At 49.7% G+C, this 12,128-nt stretch overlaps 1 protein-coding gene across 3 annotated transcripts in view; it reads right to left on the reverse strand.

The window, feature by feature from the left end:
• LOXHD1 (lipoxygenase homology PLAT domains 1) overlaps positions 1 to 12,128 on the reverse strand; it is a 303,909-nt gene that overhangs the window by 45,898 nt on the left and 245,883 nt on the right. For all 3 annotated transcript variants that reach the window (XM_075585679.1, XM_075585670.1, XM_075585689.1), the window contains 2 exons: positions 8,583 to 8,710; positions 7,137 to 7,254 (listed from right to left, as the gene is read on the reverse strand). In XM_075585679.1, the coding sequence (XP_075441794.1) occupies positions 7,137 to 7,254; positions 8,583 to 8,710 (246 nt within the window). The remainder of the gene's footprint in view (positions 1 to 7,136; positions 7,255 to 8,582; positions 8,711 to 12,128) is intronic.

Below are 12,128 nucleotides of genomic sequence, written 5' to 3' on the forward strand. Positions count from 1 at the left end.
TTTGAAGCCTGTTACCGGCTGCTGGAGTGGCCGGAAGGTATTTAATAAGTGCACCAACACCGGTACCTTCAGGCGCTGATCCCGCCTTGGGGGAGGGTTATTTGGGGACACTGGGTTGAGTGACCAAGGGACTGAGTCTATACATTGGACACGGTGTGGGGTACACGCGGTGATGGGAAGTGACATTACTCGAACGAGGAGAGTGGCCAGGCCACTGGTGTATAACTACTGAGTTTCAGCTATTCACGTACTGTGATATATGTGTGTTATTCTTGAAAGGTGTAAGCTAAGGTTTTGCAATCACTTAATAGTAAAAGATTACAACGTTGTGTTTTGTTACCATTATTCTTACCTAGGGGGATCTTAATTATTGGGGATCCTGGGTAAGTGGAGGCGCTGCCAAGAACATATTGTTACCCCAGGCTCCCAGTTAGCGGAGGCCCAGATCTCGTTGAGCCAGCAGGTACATACAGCACTAGTAGTCTCTCTATATCAGCAGAAAAGAGGGCTACATTTGGAGGCGCTGCTGAGATCTCTGACCTGGGGTGCCCCAAGCAGTAATTAATTGTGCTATCCAGTTAAGCCATGTTTGTGCCCTCTCAGACCGAGGTGCGCAAGTGGGCCCAACAAAACCATATACCTCTGAAATGCGCCATTGCCGTTGGGCATGTTCCGGCCGCTAAGTCCTCAAGTGAGGAAACTTCCGTTCCTGGCCACGGCCCGAGTTATAGATCATAAGTATGATGCAGACCACACCTGGCGTAAAGTACTACTGGCCACAGAACGGGATATATGTCTGGAAGCAGTACCCTCTATATTAATCCTACCTGAGGCCCCGGGAATCCATTGTTCACTGGTGCATGTGGGTGTAGCCGAACCACTGGCTATGTCCACGCCCCAAAGAGATTACCCTGGTCCTTCGAGTGCCGTAATGTATACCCCATTCCGTACCCCCGAGAGCAGTATGACCCCCATGTGGCCTGCAGCTATGGGCCTAGGAGTGTCTTTCGCCCCCTCCACTATCCGGCAATCCCTGAGTAGGAGCAGTATCTCCAGACTTGATACAAATAGCCCTTCTGTAGGAAATATTATGCCTAACAATCTAACCATACCTGTGCTAGCGGAGGCCATACATCAATCCACACAGTCGCATCAGTACCGGAAGCTGAAGGCGTTCTCTGGAGATAAGCCGACGCCCTTGGGAGAGGTATGGTTTGAAGAATGGTTGGACCACGCTGAACAAGTACTACCCCAATGGTCCTGCACTGACGCAGTGAGGAGGCAGCGAATTATTGAATGCCTACGACCGCCCGCCTCCTATATGGTGCATTGCTACGGAGATGACCATCCGGATGCCGACACGCACGGGGTACTACATGCACTCACCAAAGCCTACGGGACACCGGTGGACTCGTTCGCATTGATGGCCAAATTCCATGCGCTGGTCCAAAAAGAAGGAGAAATGGTATCTGACTTTCTTAGGCGTCTGCATTTGAATCTCTGGACTCTAGTGAGGAGGAAAGTAGTGCAGAAGGCCGATGCAGATGGGCTTCGAACCACGCAACTCGAGGAGACTCCTCTCGTTACACCCGGTATCTGTCAGAGTCAGCGGATGCCTCGTTCCGGGTCAAGCCTTGTCTTTTGACGAACTTATGGACCGAGTACAGGCTCACGAAACCGTGCTGTTGGGTTGGGATCTGACTACGGCCAAGAAAACGGGGGTTACCCCCAAGGAAGCCAAGAAAGGAGAGACTAGAGCGAGGCCAGCTGGTGAAATGAGTCAAGAAAAGGAGGAGCCTGATGAACATGAGGTTGACCACGGAGACTCCGCCTCGGAAAGATCCTCCCCTGCTTTCAGGAACAATTCCACAAGGAGTAATATCCAGTGTTACGGCTGTGGCAAGATGGGGCATATCTCTTCCTACTGTCCCGTAAAGAGGAAGATGGTGCCCAGGCCTGCGAAATCCATGCTGTGCACCCCCCGGACCGCTGAAACCGCCATTGTGTCCGACGAGGGTACGACCCTGGAGGCTAATGAAGTGCCGGTCCCACCACAGATGAGCAGCCGCATCGGGCCGCCGGCTATCGTCAAAGTTGTTATCGAAGGCATCTATGCGTCTGCTCTACTGGATACTGGTTCTCAAGTAACCATTGTATATCGACCCTTCTATGATCAGCACCTTCACTGTTTACCCCTATTGTCCGCAGACACCATGAGATTAAGGGGACTGAGCCATGAAGACTACCCTATCGATGGAGTGGTGAGAGTACATTTGGACATTCCACAGTTGAATACCGGCAAGCATCATCCCATGGAAGTGGAAGCGTTAGTGTGCCCTGAACCCCAAGATCATCCTAGTGCCCCTATAATCATGGGGACCAATACCGACATAGTACAAGCCGTGATCCGTATGTACTTGCAGGAGTCGGGTGAACTACCGTTGATGGCGCTAGCAGCGTACCCTGCATTACAAGAGGCATGCTGTAGGATAGCTGCCGTAGAAGAGCATGGGGTTTTGTACAACATTGAGAATGGATTGACTGAGATTCCCTCAGGGGGAGGAAGGATGATGACAGCAGCTTGTTGCTACCCAGAAAGACGCAAGGAGGATCGATTATTCTCATTGGAGAGTACTGCAGACAATGACCAGCAGTGTGGATACAAGCTGTTGGCCTCGGTGCAAGAGTGGCCATTTAGAATTCCGAATAGAGTACGGGTCTATGTGAGGAACCTTTCTCCCTATCCCATGCCCATTGATCACGAGCACCAGCTGGGCCGAATATATCCTGTTACTCCAGAAGGTAAGACGGAGGTTAGGTTGCCAGCCGCTACCGCCTCCACCGCTGCTCCTAAATTGGTGTTTGATTTCGGAGATTCTCCCTTGACGGCGGATTGGAAAAAAAGGTTACAGACCAAGCTGGAAAACAGACCCGGAGTATTCTCCATCGGTGATATGGATGTGGGGTGCAGCCGCAGTGCCCAGCATACCATTCGGCTTAGCGATACGACACCCTTCCGAGAACGATCTCGTCACATCGCTCTGAGGGATGTGGAAGATGTGAGGAAACTGCTAACTGAAATGGAGGAGGCCGGTATTGTTCGGGGATCACGTAGTCCTTATGCCTCGCCCATCGTGGTAGTGAGCAAGAAGAACGGAACGGTATGCCTATGTGTGGACTATAGAACCTTGAATAACCGTACTGTACCCGATCAGTACACCGTTCCGCGAATTGAAGACCTCCTGAACGCCCTATCAGGGAATAAATGGTTTACTGTGCTGGATCTAAGGTCAGGATACTATCAGGTACACAGTAGACAGTGAGAGTAGCGCTATCGTGGGTTTAGAGGGCTCACTAAAGATGGCGGCGAGAGATACATGTGCTGTGCAGGGCATGGAGGAGGTTAAAATGGCGACAGCTGCGTCATTCACTGCAACGCGGGTTGCAGCCAATCCAAAATGGCGACTCTCGCCAAGCCTAGATCGCGCACGTGCTGCGTGCAAGCAAACTGTAAGAGAAATGTGGCGAGAGATGTGCAGGGGTTTGGCGCCAAACCCAGATCACCAGCCAAAAGAAGGGAGCGGCGCGAAAGCCGAAGCCACACCCACCTGTGCAGTGACTGGCCGATGGACGAAGCCACGTCACACAAAGAGAGAGAGTGCCCCTCCTCTTGTTTCCACCAGAGGGAGGGGTCACACCAAGAACCAATCCAACCAGTCCTCCCCAGCGGAAGGAGAGACAGGAAGTGAGGCTGAGGAACTTCACTTCTGTTTGACTGGAGAAGGTGCTAAGTGCGAGACCAGTAAGCTGAGCGAATCAACCCCCGCGCCAAAGATGGCTGACCTAAGCGTAACCACTTATCAGCTTCCAGGAGGCTTCCTGGTTGTGGAGGTTGATGGCCGAGCATATCTGCGGTGCCTGTGCATCCAATGCAGGTCACTCGGACTGGCCCCAATTACAACGGCACGGTGCCAACAGTGTGGCAAGTTCTACCTCTGGCCTATCGAGCCATGATCAAGACCCCGCGAGATGCCTCTCCAGCAACACTGATCGAGGTAGAGGAGGTGGAGACGAAGGCTGACCTGGTCCCATATGTCACCCCTGCGGTAGGGACCCAGGCCCAGCCACCAAGAGATGTCCCGACGGAGGAGAGCATGATGGCAGTGGAGGTACCGGAGCGGGCCCGTTTCGTACCCATACCCACTGGCGGTGCTGCAAGGACCCGAGGTGATTCCCCAGCGGAGGAGCCGTTGCAGTCCTCGTCGGATGAGAGAGACAGCCTGTCATCGGTGGTGATGCGCCGGCCGGCGGACCACCCCAGCTGTAAAGAAGAAGTCCCACTTAACCCTGAGATGGAGCAGACGAGTCCGGAGACCCCCCCGACAGCGAACGCTGGTGCAGCCTGAACCGCGAAGAAGTCCCACGGCCGTGGCGACTCCCAGTGCAGCGGAGATGGGATCCGAGACGGCTCCGGAGGAACCGCAGAGCATCGCAAGAAAGCGGAGCGGTAAGAGGACACCACCACCCACCTTTTCCCGCCAGGTGAAGGAGGAACCTGTGGAGAGAGAAGGGCTTGAGGCCTACCTGCCCGTCCGCGACCCTTATGGTCCACCATCGCCCCTTCCGGTCCTCGACGCACTTCCGGTGTGAGACCAAGGAACGGATGGAGATACCGTGATGACCAACGATGATGTCACTTCCGGGTCAGACTGGCGCAGAGGCCCAGAAGCTTTGATGCTTCCATAAGGAGAGCTGGGCTGGAAGCCGAGTTCAACGAGTTTAAAGCCCAAGTAGCCAAGCGAGGAGCCCGAAGCGCTGCCGAAAGAGCCAGCAAAAAAAATACATACAGGTCGTGGCATCGCCCGACTCAGAGACACTGTAATGGACTTTGGCGATCCCATGGTCACCGCCCCTAGCGCCATGTCGTGCCACCGGGTCCTAGTGGGAGTAAGCTGGATAAGACGCCCAATTTTACAACTGATTGGCGGGATTGGGTGACAAGTGATGAGGGTTCTGATGGGTTGATACCATTGTCAAGTGTTGTATATGTACCTAAACCCACTGTGTTTAATCCTGTTCCTAGAGGTAGGGCCCGAGGGTCCCAGTCTACTGCAAAAGCAGATCCCGTAAGTCCCAAACCACCTAGGATGAACCCCACGATCTATAAGAATGTCATTAGAGGGAGGCGTAAAGGCTCACACTCTACAGAGGCAGAGACATCCGGTGTATCTTCCAGAGCAGAGTCTGAGGAAGGTATGAGTGTGTCATCCTCATATGAGCACCGAGATAAATGGTGGGCACCGTTATTCACAGGGTATCATGAGGGGATGGACCGCACCAGATTTGTGTTAATAAAGAAAGATATTGTAGATCACTGGTGGGACATAGGCACCTATTCTCCACAGGAGGTTGTCGACGAGTTAGATAACAGGTGGAGAGAAATTATGCAAAAGGTGATTATCCCCAAAGGCTCATCTATTCTGTATGATGATGTTGCGCCCGAGCAGCCACAGTTCTGGGTACTGCAAGGAAAGGCTGGGAACCGGAACCTTACTAAATTAAGTAGGGCAGACAGAGCCATAGCGGCGAGATACCGGCAATCTCATGGATATGAGTTTCCATACGTGCCAGAGCCGATAATGCAGGAGATCGAGTACCAGAGAGATACATGGCTCAGAGATGCAGTCCTTGAACACTTGAGGATTAAGTTTGGTAACACTACCTACATAAGGGAGGATAAAATATGTTCTGTGATGAAGGCTTGGAGTACAGGCAGGAATATATTTATGCATAACATCCTGTACAGACCGGAGAATGGGCCTGTACAACCCTTCTTTGTTAAAATTGTGGATCACAACTGGCGGGAAGTGAAGAAGCCTGATCCCCGTCATTACTATTAAGTTAGGGTTCTCCATGTTGGGAGTTTCCCATTGTGTTATGTCGCCATCATGGGTGTTACAGTCTAGTGTACACAATATTGATTAATTATGTTTGTATGTTCACAGATTGTTCACCTGCAGGATGGTCCAGCAAATTAGGTCCTAGTGGGGACCATTGGATTCCACCTGATGGAGAGTGTACCCTGGTAAGAAATGGGGCTATAGTTCTATCCTCCTCCTGTGTGTAAACTCTGCTAAGGGAAGATTGCCAGGAGTTGACATGGATTTCCCCCCTTATGACACTGGGTTGTGTGAGTGAAAGTAGGTCATGTGACCCTGTGTCCAATCAAGAGATGCAGGGGCGGTGCCTACTGGAGGTTACATAAAGCAGGGTCACTTCCTATTTAGTGGACAAGTGTGATTTGTTAGAGTGTGAGATAGTGTTAGTAAGCAGAGGAGTGATCAGCTCATGAGTAGAGCTGATCTAGCCATAGTTAGTGAGGTGGAACCAAATACCTCTCACCTTGCGTAGGGGGTGAGGGAAGAGCTAGCTCCACTCTGGATGCCTTTGGTCCAGAGTGGTGGCAGGGAGAAACATCACAAGGGAGAACAGTTAGTAGACTGTGCATGAACTGTACCTGTCGGCTGCTGCTGCTGCCCAAGAGAATAAAGAGACTGCTGCTTTTAAAGATAATCCTTGTGTGAGACTGGAATCTCTCATCCCTGTGTGGAATCTCTGTGGTAAGGATTCCACCCCGCATTCCTGGGGCTTACTATAGATGGAGGCGCTGTACCATTGAACCAGAATGAAGGCATGCACCCCAGTAACCTGTTCCTGTTATCCCCCATGTCATCGCGGGAGACTCAGGCCCTCCTGTTGCCAGAAGGTATGCACCACACAGAGACACCTAGCCAGACCCCAGAACACCTTAGGGGAACCTATCTGCGATTTGGAGGGGGAAGATGGGCTAGATATATATATATATATATATATATATATATATATATATATATATATATATATATATACACAGTGGTTGACAAACCACACAAAAATCTACTCGCCGAACCAAAAAATCTACTCGCCACCTAGTCCCGCCCCCAATCCCGCCCTGCTTGGGCGGCCATGAGGAGGTCGCGACGGGGTCAAATACAGTCGCCACGGGCCTGTAGGTGAATGGATTTGTCGAACACTGTATATATATATATATATATTTATACAAACAGAAATCCATTGATGCTTGGGAACCTTTTTACCTTTTCGAGAAACCATTCAGGGCGGTTGCCCTTCCCATCTATACGAATTCTCATCTTCTTCAGTGGTGCAATATCAGCCACCTCCATAACAAACGTGTCCCGCTGACCCCTCTCAAACCTGCAGCATACAGATGGCATGGTCAGAAGTCTTTATAGCTAGCAAGGTGTAAGAAAACAGCAAGCTGTGCTGCTCAATCAGGTGGATAACAAGTGCTCCGGGTGGATAGTATGTCGCAAGGGTCTTGGGTAGGGGTAAGAGGTATGAGTGAGCCTGTCAGAGTGAGCTTGGCAGTGTGTGAGTCAGTCAGTATCTGTATGTGCACAAATGAGTGCATCTGTCAGTGTGTGTGCTCAAGGGCGTGAGTGAGTTTGTCATTGTGTGTGTGAGTGTCAGTGTGTGTGTGTGTGTCAGTGTGTGTGTGAGTCTGTCAGTGTGTGTGTGAGTCTGTCAGTGCATGACTGTATGAGTCCGTCAGTCTGTGTGTATGTGTGTGTGAGTCTGGGTGTGTATATGATGACTCTGCCAAAGTGAGAATGAGTCTGTCAGTGTGAGTCTGTCATTGTGAGTCTGTCAGTGTGTGCGCAACTGAGTGTCAGTATGCATGTGTCAGTGTGTGTGCGAGCGAGTCTGTGAGAGAGTGATTTTGTCACTGTGTCCGTGAGTGAGTGCCAGTATGCATGTGTCAGTGTGTGCACAAGTATGTCAGTGTGTGTGTGTATGTGTGTGCGTGTGTGTGAGTGTCAGTGTGTTTGTGAGTGAGTCTGTCAGAGTGAGAAAGAGTTTGTGTGTGTGTGTGATTGTGTGTGGGAGTCTGTCAGTATTAGTGAGTCTGTCAGTGCGTGACTGGATGAGTCGGTCAGTGTGTGTGGGTGTGTGTGTTTGATTTAGTCTGTTAGTGTGTGTGTGTGTGTGTGTGTGTGTGTGTGTGTGTGTGTCTATTAATGTGAGTATGTTAAGTTTGTGTGATTGAGAGTGATTCTATCAGTGTGTGACTGTGCGAGTGAGTGATTCTGTCAGTGTGTGTGTGTGTGTGTGTGTGTGTGTGCGCGCAAGTGAGTCTGTCAGGGTGTGTAAATTAGTATGTCATTGTGTGTGATTGAGCGAGTTTATCAGTGTGTGGGTATGTGTGGTAGAGAGAGAGAGTGTGTGTGTGTGTGTATGAGAGAGAGAGTGAGTCTGTCAGTGTGTGTGTGTGTGTGTGTGTGTGTGTGTGTGTGTGTGTGTGTGTGTGTGTGTGTGTGTGTGTGTGTGTGTGTGTGTGTGTGTGTGTGTGTGTGTGTGTGTGTGTGTGTGTGTACGAGTGAGCCTGTCAGTGTGTTATATTTTTGACATTTGTTATATTTTTGACAGCCCCTGTATATGTATAAAGTGCTGCAGCATTTTCTACTGTTTCTTGTTATTTGTTCATTTAGAAGGATATAAAAAACTAGTCTACTAGTCTTTACCTGTCTACACATTTTGGCAGCAGCATTTCCTCGGAGTACCCACTGGCTCCATAGCATATCATATAAATATTGGCATCAGTACCACCATTCGGGACGTCTCCCGTGACAACGGTAATCTCATACAGAATCTGCCAATTGATAAGAGTTTAAGCATTAAAATGTTCAACATGCCATCCAATTACATATAATTATATACATTATACAATACATTAAAACAAATAAATGGCTCTCAAAATCTATGATAAGAAATGATTGCTATGTCCAATGATCAGCTGAAAAGTAGCTGCGTTTATTTGCAGAAAGGCAGAAACTGCCAAAAAGCTATTTTAAATGTTTTTGAAAATGGTATGATTCTGCATCAAAAACATAGATGCTTAAGAATATGTGAAAAATCAGATTTAAAAATATAGCAGAGCAAAAGGGTTAAATTCTACAATTGCACCAAAAATATGATTATGGCCCTGTGACGTAGGGGTAGCCGGCCTTCATAATAAAGGTGAAGCCTGGTTGGCTGCCCCTAAAAACCGTGTGTAAATGGGGACATCTGGCAGGCGGGGAAGGGCGGAGGAACAGATCTGCGGATGAGACCCTTTGTTGTAGCCAGACTCTGTGGAGCCTGCCCAGACGGCGGTAATGGGCTGGCCAGGGAAAGGCATTTCGAGACGGAACTCGTAGGCATGATTTCCATTGGCCAGTTCATATTGCCCGCCTTACCGGGAACATGAGCATAAGCACGCCCCCCTCCTTTGATTGGTTACAGCTAGTCGAGCCCCCGGTTCGTGATTGGCTGCTGTGTACAATCCCATGCTGTGAATGGTCGCCAGTCCCTCTTCCATGTTAAACATAGGACAGCGAGGTCTATGTAAGGGGACTGACCGATCAGAGAACCGATCAGAGAACCTAGGGCTTGGTCCGGTGAAGCGCTGGGAGGCTTTAAAAAAAAAAAAAAAGCTCTGAATCGCAAAGCACTCGGCACGGAGGTGCCGGGAAAACCTGGACAAGCTGAGGACAAGATCTACAATCGCGGCCAAGTTCTCAGAGTGCAGCCAAGTTCTGAGAACGCGGCCAAGTTCTCAGGAACGGTTTTACTTGCTCCAGGCTTAGTCCGGTTACGTGACCGGCTAGTGCTCGACATAGAGGTGCCGGAGCAACCGGAGTACAAGCGCTTGGAGCAAGTTCTGACGCCCAAGTTCTCGGGACCAAGTTCTGAGGATTGGAAGGCGCTGAAACCAGTGGGGAGAGCACGGTGGCTCTCCCGAAAAGACTACTGTGTATATTCCTGGACGTGGACTGGACAGAATAAGCCTACCTGAAGCAGGCGCCCTGCATCTAGTTGAGGCTAGTGTCTCCCCCCACACCCCCAGTTGGTATGTATTCCCTTGCATTTGTGCATTTTTGTGTGTCTGCGGGCTTGCCCGAATAAACCCCATTTTATTCAATAATGTTGTCCTGCCTAGTGAATTGTTTCCCGTAAGGTAAAAGGTGTTAAAAGTACTGGTCTCCCGTGACAGGCCCAAACTTCCAAAATGGCAGTACTGTAAGTTCAGAGCACCTCGTAAGTTGTACATCGGACGCAGTTTGTCTTTCCCCAAAGTTACTGGCAGTTCCTATGTCCCCTGACACAGTATTACTGCAAATGTAGTCATGGTTTGTTCTGGGCACAGAGAAATACTGGCTGCTTCGAAATCTTCTATGCAAATGAGCTTATTAATCAGTGAACGTACATCCATGCCGGATAACCTCGTCACACACTGGCCTTCATGCAGAGCACCGGCTCACGGCAGTGTGGAACTCATAATAAATGCTGAAACATGCAGATGTAGCTGGGTAATAAGTATCCGTGACTGCTTTATTCTGGGCTGCTGAAGGATTTCCCTGTGGCCGCGGTTTGCTGTGCTGTGTTTTTTCCCAGCAAACCCTGCCTGTGGTGAAAATACAACAGCTACAGTACCTCTGTATGCTCCTCCTTACCAGCAACACAAAGAGTGCAATCCGTGCAATGTTTATACACAGACACTATGCAATTACACAGACACAATATTAGCGAACTCAAACCCCAGTCCAGACCCACAGTGTTATATTTTTATATATGTATATATTGTGCCACCTGGAGTGCTACCTGGAAAGTGGCCTCAAGTATACAACCGTATACAAAGCCCAATACACATCCAATATGACAAATGCTTCATTTCTGTATGTTTTTCCTTCTAATAAGTATGGCTCATTTAATTCAAGGGAAGCATATATTTGTTCTTGCACTTTAAAAAATAAATAAAAATAAGTCACTATTTATTAGGGAACATCTGTTTTAACTGCACTGTAGCTCATACATAGGGCTTCTAAATTTTAACCTCTTAGACACTGTATACCTGTCACCCATCCCATGCTATTGGCTATATCAGGGGTGCACAAGATTTTTGGGAGGAGGTCACGGCGGTTACAGAGACCCTGCGCTCTTCCCAAAGGCATTTAAATTAAGTGCCGGGGGACCGCAAGAAGCCTCTGTAACTCACTTACCTTGATTCAGACGGCTTTGGGCGATGCGTCGCCATGGCAACACGGCGTCAAATGAGGCTGCGGGTCATGTGACATCACATGACCCCGCGGCGTCATTTGACACTGACACAAAGGTAAGGGGGTGGGGCGCAAGCACGAGGGGAGAGCAGGCAGGGCGGCACAGCACCAAATGTTTGCGCACCTCTGGGCTATATCATTGTTTTGTTTCTGCTTATCTCCATGCAGTGGAGGAAATACCATAGCACAAGCATGTCAAACTCAAAGGCCAACACGGGCCAAATAAACAAGTTTTAAGTTTAGGTGGGCCGCAAAAAAACAAAAACTTCAATTTTCATAGAAACGTAGGTTTATTTCTAAAAGTACAGTATAAAAAAAAAAAAAGAACAAGAACAACGATAAAATTAATGTTTTCTTCCTGACACTTGGCATCTCTGACTCTCTCTCCCTCTGACTCCCTCTCTCTCTCTCTCCCTCTGACACCCTCTCCCTCTGACTCCCTCTCCCTCTGACACCCTCTCCCTCTGACACCCTCTCCCTCTCTCCCTCCCTCTCTCTCTCCCTCAGACTCTCTCTCCCTCTGACTCCCTCTCCCTCTGACACCCTCTCCCTCTGACACCCTCTCCCTCTCTCCCTCCCTCTGACTCTCTCTCTCTCCCTCAGACTCTCTCTCTCTCCCCCTCAGATTCTCTCTCTCCCTCAGACTCTCTCTCTCTCCCTCAGACTCTCTCTTTCCCTCAGACTCTCTCTCCCTCAGACTCTCTCCCTCCCTCCCTCCCTCCCTCAGACTCTCTCTCTGACTCTCTCCCTCCCTCTGACTGTCTGACTCTTTCCCTCCCTCTGACTCTCCCTCCCTCTGACTAGACACTCTCTCTCTCTGACTCTCTCTCTCTCTGACTCTCTCTCTCTCTGACTCTCTCTCTCTCTCTGACTCTCTCTCTCTCTGACTCTCTCTCCCTCCCTCTGACTCTCTCTCCCTCCCTCTGACTCTCTCTCTCTCCCTCCCTTTGACTCACTGACTCTATCCCTCCC

This window comes from Ascaphus truei, chromosome 1, assembly GCF_040206685.1.
Source record: "Ascaphus truei isolate aAscTru1 chromosome 1, aAscTru1.hap1, whole genome shotgun sequence".
Classification (NCBI taxonomy): Eukaryota; Metazoa; Chordata; class Amphibia; order Anura; family Ascaphidae; genus Ascaphus; species Ascaphus truei.